Source organism: Chamaea fasciata, unplaced genomic scaffold, assembly GCF_029207755.1.
Source record: "Chamaea fasciata isolate MVZ Bird 193981 ecotype frontalis unplaced genomic scaffold, bChaFas1.0.hap1 SCAF_5, whole genome shotgun sequence".
Taxonomy (NCBI): domain Eukaryota; kingdom Metazoa; phylum Chordata; class Aves; order Passeriformes; family Sylviidae; genus Chamaea; species Chamaea fasciata.
This window is the reverse complement of record NW_027094090.1, coordinates 69,723,375-69,741,070: the sequence shown is the minus strand read 5'-3', so window position 1 is coordinate 69,741,070 and position 17,696 is coordinate 69,723,375. Positions and strand designations below refer to the sequence as shown.

General features: G+C 43.3%; 1 protein-coding gene across 3 annotated transcripts in view; it reads left to right on the top strand.

Annotated features, from left to right (window-relative positions):
• Window positions 1-5,739, top strand: part of PRR5 (proline rich 5) — an 80,678-nt gene extending 74,939 nt beyond the window's left edge. For all 3 annotated transcript variants that reach the window (XM_066184358.1, XM_066184359.1, XM_066184357.1), the window contains 2 exons: window positions 1,712-1,850; window positions 4,606-5,739. In XM_066184358.1, coding sequence (XP_066040455.1) covers window positions 1,712-1,850; window positions 4,606-5,156 — 690 coding nt within the window. In that variant the 3' untranslated portion in view covers window positions 5,157-5,739. The remainder of the gene's footprint in view (window positions 1-1,711; window positions 1,851-4,605) is intronic.
• Window positions 5,740-17,696: the final 11,957 nt, after the last annotated feature.

Below are 17,696 nucleotides of genomic sequence, written 5' to 3'. Positions count from 1 at the left end.
AAGTATAAAAAATACTGAAATGGTGGAAAAGTAAATAAAGCTCTACAGCAAAGCCTGGGCATGAGCGATGCTAAATATCCCTGGCTTCTGCCACTCATGTACATCACGTTTAGGAGACCAGTTCCAGAGGTATTTAGTGTGGGAGCCTGGAGTGGGATGTCCTAAGCCCTGGCCTTTGCTTGGTGTGATCCTGATGGGGTTGTGAATATGTAGTAAGGTAGCAGGCATGTTGCCTTTCCGAGGGCTTGGCTAAATCCCAGCAAGAAACCCTGGAACAGATCTCAATAGGTAATGACTTGGAAATAATACATGCACCTTCATTAAGCCGTCTGAATTACTCCAATGTTATTTTTGCCTGGTGGTATAGCTGTGGGCTCATCCTGCTGTTCCTTTGATGCTTGCAAGCTTTCGGATCCACTGGATATACCTTTGTATTCAAATTTGTATTTGTGGCTGTCCCAAAGTTTTTCAGAACATAGCAGATCGCCAAGGATTGTTATTTGTTATTTAAAAACTGCTGAACTGGAATTCAGCTTCCATCCAAATTCAAATTCTGTCCAAATTTGAATTCTCCATTGGCCATTACTCATTTTCCATTCATAAACTTTTATCAAGGGACAAAAGGCAGCACTGAGGCAGTGCAGCAGCCGGGGGGTGGAGTCATCCATTCAGAAACGCATCTGAGAGCCACCCTAGACCCTGGTTGGTGAGTCCTACTGAGCTGTGAACACATCCTGAACGTCAGGATCCTTTCACATGCTGAAGGAAGTGCTGCAATTCTACTCATCTGATCTTTATATTGCTCTCCGGAGGCTTTCATCCCGATGAGTTTCTTTTTATAATAACTCAGGAACACATCATGAAATCTCCTAAATTCTGGCAGAGTTCTTGCTGAGTATGGATTTAGGATCTTAATTCTGCGACATGATGTGTCGAGCACATGGAAAATGTGAATTTGCTCCATATTGCAAGAGGTATCCTACTCATGAGTGTACGGGGCTCTGCTCAGACAACGCAGGAGCACGCAGCCTGCAGCTGTTAGCTGAAGGGAGGATACAACTCTGCAAGGTTTTTCTGTCACCTCTGCAGCCTGACAGGTCTGCTTGCGGGTGGAAGTGCAGAGTTAACAGCTAAAGGCTAAACATTTTGCCTGTGGGTGACTCTTACCTTGCTAATTATAATGTGACTTTTGCCTGGAAAACGATAGGTGCCAGAGGAGGAATGTGCCAGGAAAGAGAACAGACTTCTTTACTGTAAATATTGGTTGTTGAAAATATCCTGGAAGAAACATTTCTGAGGGTCTCCGTTTCACCTTTTTCTTAATGCTGTTGGTATTGCTGAGATGGCAGTGACACCCTGTGGTACCAGATGCTATCATCCAGGAAGCCACCGTAACATTGCAATAGCAAAAAGTCCAGGGATGTTTTTAATTCCTCTTCACAAATCACGTCCTCTATCCTTCCCTGAGTTCTGTGCACTGAGTAGGATGCACTTTCCTGGATTTAAATGTCCTGGAAGTAGCTCTGGTCTGATTCACATCTCTTGGCTTTACAGAAGAGGAATCAGCTGTACCAGCAAACCAGGATCACATTGCAGGGCACCTTTCCTTTCACTCAGTGAAAATGCATGTTCTTCTCTGGTTGCCCTGGTGAGCCAGGAGAGCTGTGATTGGAGGGGCCAGTGCTCATCCTGGGTATTTCCTCTTTTTCAGGGGGTTCACGAGTCAAAAGGTGTGACTGAAGATTATTTGAAACTGGAATCCCTGATCCAGAAAGTGGTTTCTCCTTACCTGGGCACGTACGGTCTGTATTCCAGCGACGGACCCTTCACACACTCTGCCTGTATCTTGGGTAAGAACAGCACAGACTCTGCTTGGCACAGCACAGAGGGCTTCCCAAAACCCTGCTCCATGCAGGGCCAGGGCCTGCACAAGGCCTGACTGCCAGTGCTTACATAAGTACATCAGGCTTCTTTTCTAAGACCATAAACTCTTTGCAAGGTGCAGAGTCACAGTGAAACTTGCAGTGGCAAAAGGTGAAAACAGATCATCCTAAGAGTGTTCAGTAATAAAAATCAGTAAAATGAATCTAGAATGTGTTAGCATTTCCATGCTACCTTTTAACAAGAGAGCTTTAACACAGGATGCTTTGTGGGCAGTGAGAGGAAGAAGCAAGGAGCCACTTCTAAAGTACTCGGTAGTTCATTTTCATTAGCGCTCATTAGTACACAAAGATCATACAAGGCTGTTAAAATTAGGGAAGAGAGTAGGAATTTTTCTTAGAGAAGACTAACACGTAAGCCTTCAAGCATTTAAAAGCTTTCTGCAGAGTAGAAGGTAATACGCTGTTCTCCATCCCAATGGAGATAAGAAATAAAGAGTGGGCCTCATGTAACAGGAGGAATTAATATTACATGGAAGGAGAAAATCTCTAATTTCACATGAATTGCCTTTGAAGGTTGTTGAATCTTCACTGCTGAGACACTTTTTACCCATCATGTGCATCAGCATCCATAAGGAGCAAGGGGGAAATGTGGGCTGGCCTGGTGGCAGCTCGAGTTCCCTTCAGCTTAATTGCTGGTTCTTGGAGCTCTGAAGCTTTCAGTGATTTCTTTGAAGGCAAGACTTAGCCAGGATGAAGGTGGAACATCCTACATAGCAATGCAATCTGTTGAAAATACCAGGGGGATACTACCAGTGTAAATGAAAAAGGAAATGTGGTAATACCTGAGTATTTTATCCTAAGTACTGGGATGGCCTGATCAAACAGAGCAGACAGAAGAGAAAATAAGTTCAATTGGGCGTTTTTCTCTGCAGTCAATTCAGTCTGTTTGCTTGTCAGAAATGGTCAATAAAGTAGTTGATTTTCCATTGAAGCTGAATGGCAAAGTGGTTGGGTTGCAGCAGTTGTTTAAGAAACAAATGAGTTTTACAGGAATAAACAGAGGCTGCTTATTTATGGAAAATGGTTCAGGATTACTAGTTTGCATTCACTGCTTGCCATTAAAAGGCCACAAGCCTTTTTAATTTAAATGGAGCCCCAAATTGACATTTTCTAAATGCGAGCTTTTGTATGTCAAAATGGAAAAAAATGCACCCAAAGAGAATAAAGCACCAGCGAAACAAATTGTTAGTAAATAAATGTCTTATTTCATGACTGCAGAAGATAGGAAGGTTTTGGTGGACTGGGCACTTCTCTTGCTGCAGTCTGGGTTGTAGATGTAGCAATACTCCTGGAATGGGTCTAATTTAATCACTGAACCTGGATCCAAGGGACCTGAGTGTATAAGTGGCTGCTTCTTTTAAACTAATGCATCTAATTCTCTTCAACTAGTTTGCGAGCATGTTGCATGTTGTGACCAGAGTTCATAGCCCCAGGAACCTTTTCTGTTTGCCAGCTCAAACTCCTAACAAAGAAAAAGTCCAAAAATGAACTTGGTTCAGACAAGTTCACTACTGAGGCAGACATAACAGCAAAAGAGAATCTTACATACAGAAATTGGCTTTTTTAGTAGTACAGCATATGATTGGAATTTGTGTCCTGGTAAGCACATAATTTCACAATAGCATAATTTTAAGAGATTAGAATATGTATAGGAAATTGCAGAGTTTGCAGGGAATGTATACCAGCATCATGATTTAAAGCAGACAGTTTATCTGCAGTGGCTGTGGTTGACTTGCAGAGGGTAATTTGATCCCCTGCTCCAGCTGTGCCTCTTTCATGGGATGGCAAAGTGAGAGTAGCAGAAAGAAAGCTTCAAAAGTGAGACTTATTATTCACACCACTTTTTCTTCGAATAGCACAAGTGAATCTGAGCACTGAGACCTGCACAGAGTTTGAGTGGTGGTCGTTTTGCTCGTGATGGTTATTTTATTCACACTGCCAGGACACTCCAGTGCTAAACCACTGCCAGAGAGGGAGCTCCATGCTCACTTGCTGCCATCTGCTGCTTATTTTTTTAGAAAATCCCACTTGGTTAACAGCATTCAGGCAATCACTGCTGGACTGAATGCAGATTTGCTCCCCCAAAAAGAGTTTTCTGCGGCCACTGCCCTCTAGTTAACATTTTCAAACAGTCTTGGTGCTCACGCCGGTGTGGTCTCTGAACAATACTTTGAAAGTTTTTCTAGAATTAGTAGAAAAACTACCTGTCTTAATTCTCATGCTCCAAATTTGAAGAGACTTTGTTTTCCCAGGATGGGTAGAAAAGTTAGATTTCAGCTAGTAGAAACGAGTAATTACTTTTATAGCCTGAAAAAGAAACAGAATTGCACTTTCTGTTCTTGTCTAAAGGAAGTATTTAGACAAGGATATCACCTCTCCCACTGTATTTACTGCTTTACTTCAGCTGCTGAAGTTGTGTGAATATAAGGGAATCTCAGTTATTATTTTTAGAGGTAGATTTGGGGTCTTCAGTACACTAAAGAAATCTAGGAAATCTGAAGCCCTGTGAATCTAAAAAACCAGCAAAATGTCTTCTTCTAGAAAAGTTTCACTCAAGAAAAGCTTACGAATACTCAGGGCTTCACATTTCTTTTGAACACTCATAATTATTAGTGGCACAGCAGGAGACTTTGCAGGTGTTACTCTGGGCCTTTGTTTGCAGAGAAGCGGTTCTTCAGGCGCTCCAAGTCGGGTGAGATCCTCGCCAAGAACCCCGTGGTGCGCTCCAAGAGCTACAACAACCCGCTGCTGACGCCGGTGGCCGAGTACGAGACCGAGAGCATGGCCTCCAACGGCACTGGCATCCGGAGGCACTCCGTCTCGGAAATGACCTCCTGCCTGGAGCTCCAGGGCTACTCCAACCTCACCACCATCATGGACAACGGCTCCAAGAGCTCCATGACAACCATGAAAAGCTCTCTGCCAGCAGAACAGGAGAGGCCCGGCGTTGGGTCAGCGCAATGCTCCAGCAAGCTCGGCGCAGCCGAGCAACAGAAAGGACTCTTCCACTCAATCGGCGACCCACACAGGTCTTTTGAGCTGGACAGAGACGCTTCCTTACTTCCAGTTCCCTCTTCCAGCCCTGAGAACATAGTGGATCAGATTTTGGAGTCGATCGACTCTGATTCTGAAGGCATTTTCATTGATTTTGGCCGAGGCTGTTCCAATTCGTCGGCGTACAATGTGGATGTGAACAGACAGAGCATCGTGTGAAGGATAATAGGAGACCAACTGTGGTGTTTAATATTATATGTGAAAGTTACCAAGGCAGTGAGTCGGACTATGAGCAAGCTGTCTGTGCCTGGGCAGAACCTTTGCCAGGTCATCATAGCTGTGCTGAGCAAACACAAGTTTCTAGCAGGTGGGAATCTGCTGAGGGGGAAGCAACTCCAATCACTTTTCCCCATCCCTGTCACCCTGCAGACAGATTTCCTATTTCTTTATAAACTTCAGGGTTGACAAATGCACAAGTGTCTGGTAAAGTCCTATCAGTGCAGCTGGCAGTGTTTGTTCAGGAAAACAGCTCAACAAATAGCTGTGCTCACTTCTAATTTTCTAAAGAGATTTCCTGCAGATGATGGGTTGTTCTCTGAACTGTAACACCTCAGCCAGAGTAGAAACATACCCTTTAAAAAACAAACAAATACAAAAGGCTGGGGGCTTTCATGCCACAGAATCCAATAATAAAGAAGTCTTTTAATCTTTTTCTTGTACATCCTGTATGCACTCCTTTGCCTAATGGTGAGTTCGAGTTCTTGAAGAAAGGCAAATAAACAGAAATATGCTTCCTGATGTCACACAATGCCTGGTGTCTCATTTTCTGTTTCACTGTTTCCTCAGCCAGGAACAGTGTCTGGGACAGTTGTCTCGAAATTGGCTTTCAAGGCTGTATTAATTTGCTCTGAATGTGGCACTTCTGAGAAATCTCTACTGTCAACTCCTGAAGCATCTGTTGTATGGAGATAATTCGACTCCCTTGTTTCCTAAATAAATGAAAATATGGCCTCTCAGGGGAGATCCTCAGTATATATTTATATTCTTATAGAGATACCATCATGCATCTGCTGTCAGCTATGGTTTTGGGCAGTGTGAACCTTGCAGCTCCTCTCACCCTGAGCACACCCAGCTCTTTGATTCTCCCTCACAGTAACATGGTGGTGCAAGAGTTGGATCAGTAGTTTTGCAGAGGATTGATGCATGTGACACCAGGGTGAAGCAGAAATCCTGCTGTGCAATACGGTTTTGATCAGGGGGTTTTGCAGTGAAGGCCACTCCGTTTTGTGTCTGTGCTTTGGTGGAAGGAGTCAGTTGATATCTCTCCTGAGCTGCTCAGCAGACACTGGTCTTTGGTCTGGGCAGTTCCTGGTGCTTTGCTCAGTGACTGTCCAGCTTTGCTCTGTACTTGCACTGCTGACCCCAGCATTTGCCACACTCTTCCCCAGGCTTTGATTATGTTCCTAGACTCAAAGCTGTGCTTCTGACACTCAGTTTCCTTTGGCCTCACTGTGTTTCAGCTCGGTCTTTTGCTACCACCCTGCTTCCCTGCTCAAGATTTCAGCTGCTGGAGAGATGTGCAGGCTCCCTGTAATGCTGAGATTTGAGAAGCTCAGAAGCCATTTGGGGGCCTCCCTCAGAAATTAGGCAGGGGTTTGGTGCCTGTTTTTCTTCTCTGTGTTTGGCAAGTTCAGCTGTGCAGCCTGCCCTACAGGTAAGCATTTAAGTTAGATCATACTTAGAAGTTTCTCTTAGGCAGAGATAAATAATTGCTTCTACACTCAAAAGTCCCCCACCTCAGCCAGGGAACACAGGATGTGGGGCAGAATCAGTGAGGAGGAACTAAACACCAACTGTCTGAAATGCAGGTGTGGCACAATATACCCTCAGAGAAGGCAACTCCAGTGCCTGGGGGGATCTTTGAGGTCCAGTAAATGACATGGCTTAGGAAGCAGGCTGTCAGACTATCCCTCTGGAATTGCTGCTAAATGTAAGTTGCAGATTATCAGATCATCCATCCATGGCACATTCAGTAGTGTGTTAGCAACTTGCTCAATCTGAGGCTTATCCATTTTCCAGCAGTGGGTCTTTGCCCACCCTCTTGCTGGGGGGCAGGATGAGCCCTCAGTCTCAAGTCTCAACTTATTTGGCCCTGTGGAAACCACAGGAGAGAGTGGAACTCTTGCTGAAATTGGATCCAGTATATGACAGGAGTGATGACTTCCAAAAAACTCCTGAAGTGGTACAAGCCACTATGCTGGCACCCTCAAGTTTCCACCCTCATTCTTTCTGACAAACACTGTTGTTTCCTAAATTATTATTTTATTTGTAGAAAAAGAGTATCTACAGCCTTGTTCTAAGGACATACTGCAGGGGAGGAGAAGATAAGGTTCAAACCTCTACATAAAAAATATAACCCCAAACAAAAAATATACAGTCGATCAAGGCCTCTGCACACCTTCTTCCCTCAAGGAACTTTAAATGTTATAAGAGTCATAAGCATACTCAATTCCTGGGGAATGTTTAAGGACAGTTTCAACTGAGGAAAGAAGATGACTGCTAGGACCCTTGCACTGGAGATTTTGCATGGTTAGTGCCTTCTGCTGTGATGGGAAACCTTGAATCTTCTGGTATGCTGGCAATGAACTAACTTTCCCCACCTTGCACACATGGAGATAGTGAATGAAGTCCTCCTCTGTTTGTTCTAGAAGGTTATTTAGAGGCTGGGTTCAAGACAGCGACTGCATAAGAGAAGTTGTCGTAACAGCCACCTCAGAAAGCCTCAAGAAGGAAAGAACCATGTCTTCAGTGTTTTCATTTGTCCAAGAGAGGCAGCCTGGCATGGGTTCACTTCACCTTCTCACATGCACTCGTAGGGGCACTGGCTGTCCTGGGGTGCTGGGGCATTGCAGCCCAGCACATCCAATTAACTTTTATATTTCAAGCTTTTAGAGTGAGGTCTTCAAAGTCACAGCTCTAACAGCAGCATGAGAAAGATCTCCTAAAGGCTTTCTTTAGAAGCACTTAGGCTCTTCAGAAGGTAGGAGTCCAAGGCCACTTCACTAGGACTACCCTGGAGAAGGACAGAAAAGAGAAATCCGGCCTAGCCTCACCCCCAAAACTGTGATTACCAGCTGTGCTAGGGTTAAGTGGGTATTTAAAGAGGTTGGGTTCATTCACACCTACTGGCATTCATTGTCTCTTGTTAGGATAAACTATGAGTTCTGCTGAGCCGAAGTAAAAGGCTTGCATTTGTCCTCTTTAGGATGAAGGGGCTCTTAGTTGACTTCAGTTAACATAAGTTGCCCTGATGATGCTGGAATGGAACAGGCTGACCCGTGGTTAGGAGCTTGCTGAATTAAATGGGTCACAGGTAACAAATGTGGTGCTCACAGAAGTGCTCTGTGTGCTGTGCTGCAGCTCTGCTTTGGGGGTGATGAGTAAATAAGGAATAAACACATTTTGACTTTCACGGTTTGAGCTGCACTTCCATGGCCCTTTTCTTAATTAAATAAAATATTATAAACTCAGCAGGCTTGCTCTGAAGACTCTGAAAATCACAGAATGATTAAGGTTAAAAGGGACCCACCAGTGGGGTCATCTGGTACAACCTCCCTGCTCAAGCAGGATGAAAATACCTGAAGTCAGAGTTCAGTTCCCTATTGCAACAGTGATAAGGTGGAATTTTGTCTCTTCTTCAAGTTTATGTTAAAAGGTGTAGGCAGATATGATTGAAAATTGTAAAACTCGATGTGATGGTCTTACTGGCCAAGCCCAGTGTTCCTTGACTTGAAATGTTGCTCAAATATGAGACTACCTAAATTTGTGATCCTCCTACTGGCAATCCCAGTGCAAGCATGTCAGGGGTATGGAAATCTTAGAGACAAACCACGGAGTCATTACAAAGGAGAAATGCATCTCAAAGAGAATAGTGCAGGTTCTTGCCAAAATATGTTTATGAAGTGATGGACTTTGAACTTTTCAAGTCCTGCTACAGGGCAGTGTCACTTGAGCTTTGCCCTAAAGTGGCATTCTGAGTGTGCCTTCCACTGTTACAATAAACTGTGGCACTTCATGTCCTAATCCAAGAACCAAAAGCTGTTCTTTCCCTGGTTGGGACAGGTTCCAAAGTCCTGTGAGGGGTAATACAGAGCAACAGATAGCACTTGAAGCTCCTGTCATATGGCACTGCAGAGTGAACATTATGCAAGCCAAAGGAACTGGGAGATTTTAAAAGAGGTTAACCTAATGAACAGCTCCTGAACTCTGTGGAGAAGTAATACAGCTCCCTGGAGCGCTGCTGGAAGTAGCAGAATAATTGGCTGCAAATAATGCTGTCCAAATAGAGGGCTTTTCTGTCACAGAAACGGAGGAAATTACTTTCATTATTCAGTTAGCTCCTGGCACACCGGTTTCGATGATGCTTTTGACTGAATGTGAACCTCCGAGGTGTGGTAACAGAAGAGCTGTGTGCCAGCTTCTAAGGCCATTATACAGACACGTGAGTATTTGAAAGTAACTGGTTAGAGATGTATGGATTGCCCCTTTACTGGGATAATATGCTGCTTCATCTTGAAAATGAAGGTGTCAGAAATTCCTTAGTGTTATTCTGCATAGATTTAAGTCACTTAATAGCTCTATACCTCTTCACAACACAGGGATAATGTTCTTACCTGTCGTTCTTACGTTTCAAATTAGTGAGTGGATTGTCTGTTGGTTGAAGGTTTGATGTGCACAGCAAGAGGAGAGGAGGCAGTGATTGAATGCAAATTAACAATGCATCTCTAACACTTGTTTATTTAATTGCGGGGTCACCGCATTCTTTTAATGTAGCTACACCACTGGTTTAGCTTTATACATGCTAATTGATTCTTATGTATTATCCATTCCCTATCTCTACATGTCTTGTTTGTCTTTGCTCCTCAAGAGCAATCCTCATTGACAGGTTGATAGTGTCACTAGGCTCAATTCCTTTAGCTCATGTTACCTCTTTAACACCCTATGAGCTCTGAGCACTTCCATGGCTTTGTTTTCCTCCAGTCCACGTGCTCTTCTTACCAGCTTTGAGCTTTTTACTGCCCATTACTCTGGATGGTTTAGATCCCTCTGAAATTCCTGGTGTTCAGTCAGGCCTGAATATGCTCAGTAACCTTCAAGAGCTAGTATCTCTGCTTCATGCTTCATTCATCTCTTCCAATCAAAAAGCTGGAAGACATTAGGTTTGATCTCCTAAGAGGAAAATTTATCTTCTAACTTTCAGTAGTTCTGTGGAAATCTGAGTTATAATTTTCTGTTTTTCATGATCACAAACTGCATTTTTTTCCAGCTACAGATATAAAGTTTGCCAGTTTGTGAGCTTCTGGGTCTTACCATCAGTCATACATTAAAATACAGATATGGTAATTGTGCTCTCTATTCTCTACAGAAGTGTCTGTCTGTCAGAAATACTGCTCTGGTTGTGAATTATTAAACCACTCCATTCTTTCTCCTTATGGGTACACAGTCATCTGGGAGGTAACACACAACAGGAAGCCGGAGAAGTTGGTAACTCTTGGGGTATCTACAGGCAATCCCTTTACACAGTAAAATACAGTAGAAAATGTAGAAATGGAAATGCCGCACCTAAAAATTGGAAGCAAGATAGCATGTGGGTGCTAGAGCAGACAAAAAATGCAAACCATTTAAGGGAAAAACTTAAATTGCTTCAGAAGCACTTTAGATTAGATATTAGAAAGACATCTTCCCTGTGAGGGTGGTGAGGCCCTGGCACAGGTTGCTCTGAGAAGCTGTGGCTGCTCCATCTCTGGAAGTTTTCAGGAACAGATTGGATGGGGCTTGGAGCACCCTGGGGTAGTGGAAGGTGTTCCTGCCCATGGCAGAGGGTTGGAACTGGATGGTCTCTAATGTCCCTTCCAGCCCAGGCTGTTCTGTGATTCTGAGGTCTCATGCCACATCTGTACCAGCAGCTTCATAATTGACCCTATTCCTAAATCTTGTTCAAACCTCCTTGGGGAAGGAGGGTGAACAGAAATTACTCTGAAGAAAAAATTGTATACAGCACTTGTGGAGATTTTTATAAGACTTGTGAGGGGAGGAATATGTCAAGGTAAGGGAGGAAAACATTTTCAGTTTCACCCGTTCAATTTAAAACCTGATTTGTCATACAAATGCTCTCGATCTTAGGCAAAATTGGCTTTTAAAATTATTTTTAACAGCTTTTTGTGTCATCCACTCCAGAAGTGAGGAGTGTTGGCAGCCAAGTACACATTACAGCTAACAAACCAGGCAGTGGTCAAGTGGATAAAAGCTTTCTGAAGCAAACTCCAGATCCCCAGGGCATGTTAACTGAAGGGATGAAGAAAGGCCTTTGTTGCACAAACATTCCTACAGCTCCCCAGCCTCTGCTGTGCACAGCAAGGGGGAGGGCCATCAGCTGCACTCTTCGGGATATGATGAACATTGCTGAGAAAAACAAGCTTAGGATGTTGATTATTTTCCAGATTCATTTCTCCCTCACTTGGGTCAAACACCAAAGACTCTGTTCCTGCACGAAATGGCATTTGAGTGCCAAGTTTTACTGTCAGATCTGGATGCAGCCAAAAATGTCTGTGGTGGCACTAGTCCCTCTTCGACTTCCTATAAACAGGTGATTGATGATTATTGACAGAAAGCTCTGTTATTTTGAAATTGGTCTTGTTTGGGTCAAGTCCTGGAAGGTACTGTAGATGTATCCACAGTGTATGGATACATCCCTTCATCTAAGCTCATCCATGGAGCATCAGAGAGCCTTCTGCAATCAGAGACTGCAGCATTTGGTGCAGCTCAGGATCTGGCCCTGTCAGTCTGGGATTGGCAAATCGTGTTGAAACAGAATAAAACTGGTGCCACACTTATCAGAAAAAGAAACTGCACTTTGATGCCTCCTTTTTACACGTGCAGTTTCAAAAGGCCTTGCACACGGTTACTGTGCAGACTTGGGCAAAGCCAACTTTTTGTCAGCAAAAGAACCACTTAATGGCTTGCTTGCACCGAAGAACAAACTTGATATTCCACCTTTCGCATCTTCCAAAAGTTGTTTCTGAACTTTTGTGTGTGGGCAGGGCTTCTTGGGTGGTAATGCTGCAATTTTAGTGCATTGTTTCCGATGCAGCGGATGTGTCAGTCTTAGTTTGGGTTGTAGGAGTATTCAGATATAGCCCCAAATCACTGCTAAACAGTTGCATATACAGGAAGGTAAGGCTGGTTTTTTCCTTATCCTTGAAACTGTCATATATTTTCCTCCTACTTGTTAAGCAGAGTTCAGGAATTTGTGTGTGGTGGGTGGGTTGTTTTTTTTTTCTAATTTTTATTTTTTTCACAGATGATACTTTAAATCAAACCTGTAGTCTTTCTTCTCTTCTCTTGGCATGCACCAAGGTTATTCCTCTCTTTTCTAATACAAATGACTATCCTGTTTTTATTTCTTCTGCTGTACAGTAACCCTGCTAGCCAGCTCATTGGGACACTCTATGACACAAGTTGGCTTCATGTAAGGAGATGTTGCCTCAGAAGTGTGTCAGTGTGACAGGCTGCATGCTTAAGAAATGAGACACAGGGCTGACTCAAAAAGGCTATGCAGTTTGGTCTTTCCACTGGAATTTCTTTTTTCCCTCATCAGTCTAGCTGCTGTTGCCTTTTTGACCAAGCTTGTTGACTCAAAAAGCTACAAAGAAAGACCTCCACCATAATATTTTTGGGGTTTGGGATATGTTTCTTGGGCTGCTTTTTGCATGGCCAAGAATTGTGGGAGGTGAAGATGGGAAGGAGATGATCCCAGAGCTGAGCATTTCCTTGGATATACTCATGCTGCAGCCTAGTTTGCAGAAGACAATTTCCCATCTCATACGGTCAAAAGTGGTGATCAGCTTCCTTCAGCAACACCTTGTCTCCCTTTTCTCCAGACTGAACCACATGTCAAAACTGCACAGAGTAAGGCAGACTCCTACATGCTTCCCCTTCCCAGCAGAGGTTTTTCAGGAGCACCATGTCAGGTTTGCTCAAGTCACTGCCACAAGACGATGCTTTCCCAGAGTGAGAGCCCAAAGGTAATTCTCAGAGTTATGAGATCCTTCTTCATCCTTCACTGGGGAAGCCAGGTTTCAAAATAGGATTTTCAACATTCTATTTCTGTGGGATTTCTATGGCCTCACCTCTGTGATTCCTTGTATAAGCAGTGGTAACAAGCCTACATCCTACTGGGATGAGGATCCTGCAGGTCCAATTTGCATCTCTCCATGTGCTCTCCAGGCCAAAATGCCTATAGAAGCAGGTCTAATACATCCACATTTCAGCCTCCAGAAGCTCAGAAAATCAACATATTTAAAATGTTGATTTCTTACTGATGGTGGCAGTGCTAATGCCTTTTAGATGGTGGGTCTCTTCCCCGCTGGAGGGCTGCTGTGGAAGTAGTGTGCTCCCTGGTCTTGGGTGGTTTTCTTCGGGGATATGTTTTCTCCTCCAGAGCAATGTGGTGCTGGTCTTGGTGCCAGTGTGCTCAGCACCGCAGAGAAATCAGACTCAGAAAAACATTGGCAAAGGTTGTACAGTTCTAGGAGGAGCTATTGCCCCTCACAGAATTGATTGATTCCAATAACCCAGTCCTGAGCCTCTTTTATCAAAAAACCCATGGATCTTCTATGAATCTCATTAAGATCACTCATCAATAGAAGTCACTGCTTCTCTGCAGACTCTGTGGCATTGCTGCTCCTTTTAGATGCTTCCTGGTCTTGCAGTGGATTAGTTTGTACAGTATCACTGTGTTACTATCCAACCCAGCCACTGGATTGCACCATTGCTCCAAATAATGCATCTGGAAGCAATGCAGCACCTGAGAGAAAGGAGCCAGGTCTTTATGTAAAACACCTTTGTATTCTTGCTTTCCAAAGTCCCTCCGATGAACTGCAGCAACATGCTGATCCTGCTACAAGAAAATCAGTCTTTGCTCAAGCTTGTGTCTTCATTTGTGGGCTGATGGAGACAAGAAACACAACCACCTTAGCATCCCTTGATTTCACAGGGTCCTGGTTCATGTGGCATTAATTGCTCTTTTGAAAGATTCTGGTGAGAGGAAGAAACAGCAGAGGGGCAGTACTGAAAGACAGAGTTCTGGCTGCCCAACATACCTATCACAGCCATCTCCTGAGGTGTTGAGAGTGGGGATGTGGAAATCCCTTTTAATGAACTGGAGCAAATAGTTCTTGCAATAGTTGTCATGCTCCCACCCCACACTCCACCTCTCTAACCCCAGGTGTGCCTGGAGTTGCTGATGCCTTGCCTGATCCCCAGCCCAGGAGCCAGCAGCTGAGGCATGGGCACTGCTGTAGGGCTGCTGAACCTCAGTAACTGAGCGATTCATTTCTGCAGAGAGAGAAGATGACCCTCCTAAAGATTTGGACCAGGGCTCCTACGTATATCTTCTCTGCCTCATGTTGTGAGCAAGGCATGGACTTAACAATCAGTGTTCAGGTCCACCAGTGGATCTCCTCTGGGGTCTGTCAGAGACTGAAATATTATAGTTTATGACTTAAACATTTTCATTAAGGACTTTTAAAACTGTATTACAAAAGCTGCAGAGAAGACCACCATATCCTGGACAGCCCTCCTGACTGAGGCCTTACACCACTGGCTGATGAAGGTAAGATAAAATAACAATATTCACAAAGCACATTCACCAAGCTCAAGCCCAACACCTCCAGGGTGGAGACCACAGCCCCCGAGCTATCAGCTGCCAGGCTGGAATGGGCCCTTGCATCAAAAGGTGGGAGGAAAAAAGGCTTTCAGTGTGTTGGAAAGACCTCTGGTCAGAGGTGCAGTGACTGCTCCACTGCACAGAGGGACCCAGCTGAGGAGTCTTTCAGAATTATGTATTTGCCATTTAGTCTTTAATTTCTATTCAGCAACTTCAAGAGAGCTGAAAATTTCTATAATCTATGTTATTTATCAAGTGCTGTGCCTCATGCTCTGTGTGGTGAGCAATGCAAAGCATCCATGCACACCATCCTTACTGGACAGAGAGCTTCCCATTGTTCTTGGGCTCTGGCTGCACTGATGCTCACTGCCACAGCTCTGTGCTGACTCCCTGATTTCAGCTGCAGGGCAATGCCATGGTGTTTCCAACTTGGATGATGACGATGCCTTGTGCCTAGCACACGGAGCACCCTGGTGCTTCTCCATGTCAATTTGTCTGTGCAAGATAAAGATAAATGTGTAGGGATAACATAGCACTGTCCAGAGTGGACAATGTTGTAGACAGACTGCACAGAGGGGGAGAGGTCAATGCTTGATTCCCTTTTAGGTTCTCTCCTGTGATGTGCTACTCAGCCCTTCCTCCGGCCCTTTAAATCTTTGGCTGCAAAGTACTGTGTGTTGGGATCATCCTTCTGTAAGGAGATTTCTTCGATACAGACTTTTTTGAATCGATAGAAGACAGGGTAAAAATGTCTTAGTGCCATTTGACAGTGACAGGGAAGGGGAAATTATTTTCTGTCAGTATTACAGTGTATGTCAAGTAACAAACTCAAAGAACTTGCAGACAACTCATCACTTGGAGGATTTGTGTTGGGTTTTTTCTCCGTGTGAACTGGGAGTAAGGAGCACATAAAATTCCTACCCAGAGAAGAAGAGCGGAACAGCAATTATCCAAATTGGAATTGGTCTAACATGGTACAAATGACCTGTATTTCCTTTGGCCTTTCTACTGATGAGGCTCCAGTAGCTGTTGGTTGTCATTCTTCTGCTACAAATTACAGTCTTCTAGAACTGGATTGATGCAAAAGAGACTCTGTTAATTCTGTTTCAATTATCCAGTTGATATTGCACTGTTTTCTTATAGCCCATTAGCCAAAGCTGTTGGATGCTACAGCTGACTTGACTTTTGGAGGTGAGGCAAGCGACTCGTGCTTAAGGAAACAATAAATTGATTTACCATTGTCTCCAACTGTGTTCAGAATTTTGTTGGGTGATTTGTGCCCTTAGTAATGTCTCTGTCTCATGAAAGGAAATCAGTAAACCCTTTAAATTGAAAGAGATGTGGTAAAATATCTGTGCTCAGTTTATGGGAAGCACAAAGATAAATATATTTCACTTTGCAATATATTTCACTGCAGCATTGGGACATGACTACAGACAGGAAAGCTAAAAATGCAGCAGCAAAAAAATGGAAAGAAAATTAAGACAGAAGGATCAAGGGTTACATATTTATGAACTAGATAGGCATTATTAGTTTAATTTAAATGGTTTTTTACCACTTGAGGGAATTTCCTATATGTGCTTGTCTTGCTTCCTTCCCACTCCTGCAAGTTTTTATCCTCCTCTAAAGCAACAGTGCCAGTGACCTTGCATTCAGGAAATACCAGCTGAGCCTTTTTTAGCCCAGTGTATATAGCTGAATTCAGAGCTCTTAATTTTTTTTTTCAGCTTTGTTTTACCAGGTTTACAGACATTGAAATGTTACAGCATATTTAACCGCTGAGATCAGTTCAGTTGTCCTTATCCTTTTTTTAACACAGTGTAAATTCTGCTTTGTCAGGCTGGGGTACGTGAATGCATGTGCGTGAGAGGAAATTCAATGAGCTTCAGTGCTGAGAGCGGCAGATTATTTTTTGCTCTTCTCAAAGCAAGTAGCTGTGATTACAGTTCATCCACACACACACAAAAAAAAAAAAAAAGAGTACAGGCCCTTAATATGTGTCAGGCTCTGGGTTTCCAGATTGCTGCTTTGACATCTAACATGGACAGAATTGTGTGGTGTTTTTAAATTTGTATCTTGGGGTTTTGTGTGACAGTTCCAGCCACAGAGATGGTCTCTGGGTGGTACTGGTTGCTAGCAGCTCACTTTACATTCACAGAGTGGATCTTGCTCAGAAGCATTTTCACTGAAGACAAAAAAAAAAAAACCTGTCTCAAAATGCTATAGCAAAATTTTGTGTACTGAAACCATCCCAGACCAAATATAATTTGATGCATATGAATTGACAAAAAGAATCTTCAATTAATGTACAAATTTTGATTCTGAAATAGATAGTAATGACAGGAAACAGCCTGTACCTTTGAGAGATTATAATTTTAGGATTCCAAATGGTCATTTTTAAATCTTGAAATGTAAGGTGCAGAACAAATGTTATTACTTCTTTATTTTTTTACTATGAGGTAAAGGTTTTCTGGGGAATGTAGTTAGAAAATGGAGATCCAATTGAATTCCAGGGTTTACCTACTAGAAGTTCAGGACCTTTCATTCCCGTTCCTGGAAATGCATGTATTAGCTTCCTAATTCAGTTATATATTTGCCATGACCTTGCCTTGCCTGTTTAGCCCACAGGTATTTAGGTTATAAATGTGCTCTGCCAAGTACTTTGCATGGCAAGGATCTGTCCCTGAGTGCTTGTTACATGCCGCTATCCTAAAGTTCCTATCTGAAAAATCCTAACTGAAAAATTTCTGTCAGCTGAGGAAGTAGTTATTAGCACTAATTGGCGTTACTGGGCTCAGTTCACTCGATGTGATCAACAGTCTCCAGTGTTTGAGAATCACTTTATTTATAACAACACTGTGCAACATCTTTGTACAACCTCTGACATTGCCTGAGGCATTTGCAATGTCATCAAAAAGCCGCCTCTAACTTTTGATCACCCTGCTGATGCACTATGAGTTCCAGCAAAGAAATTGAGTTTTCTTAAACAGGTTTCAGAATAATGCTACCTTTCATGGCATTCAAATCACTTT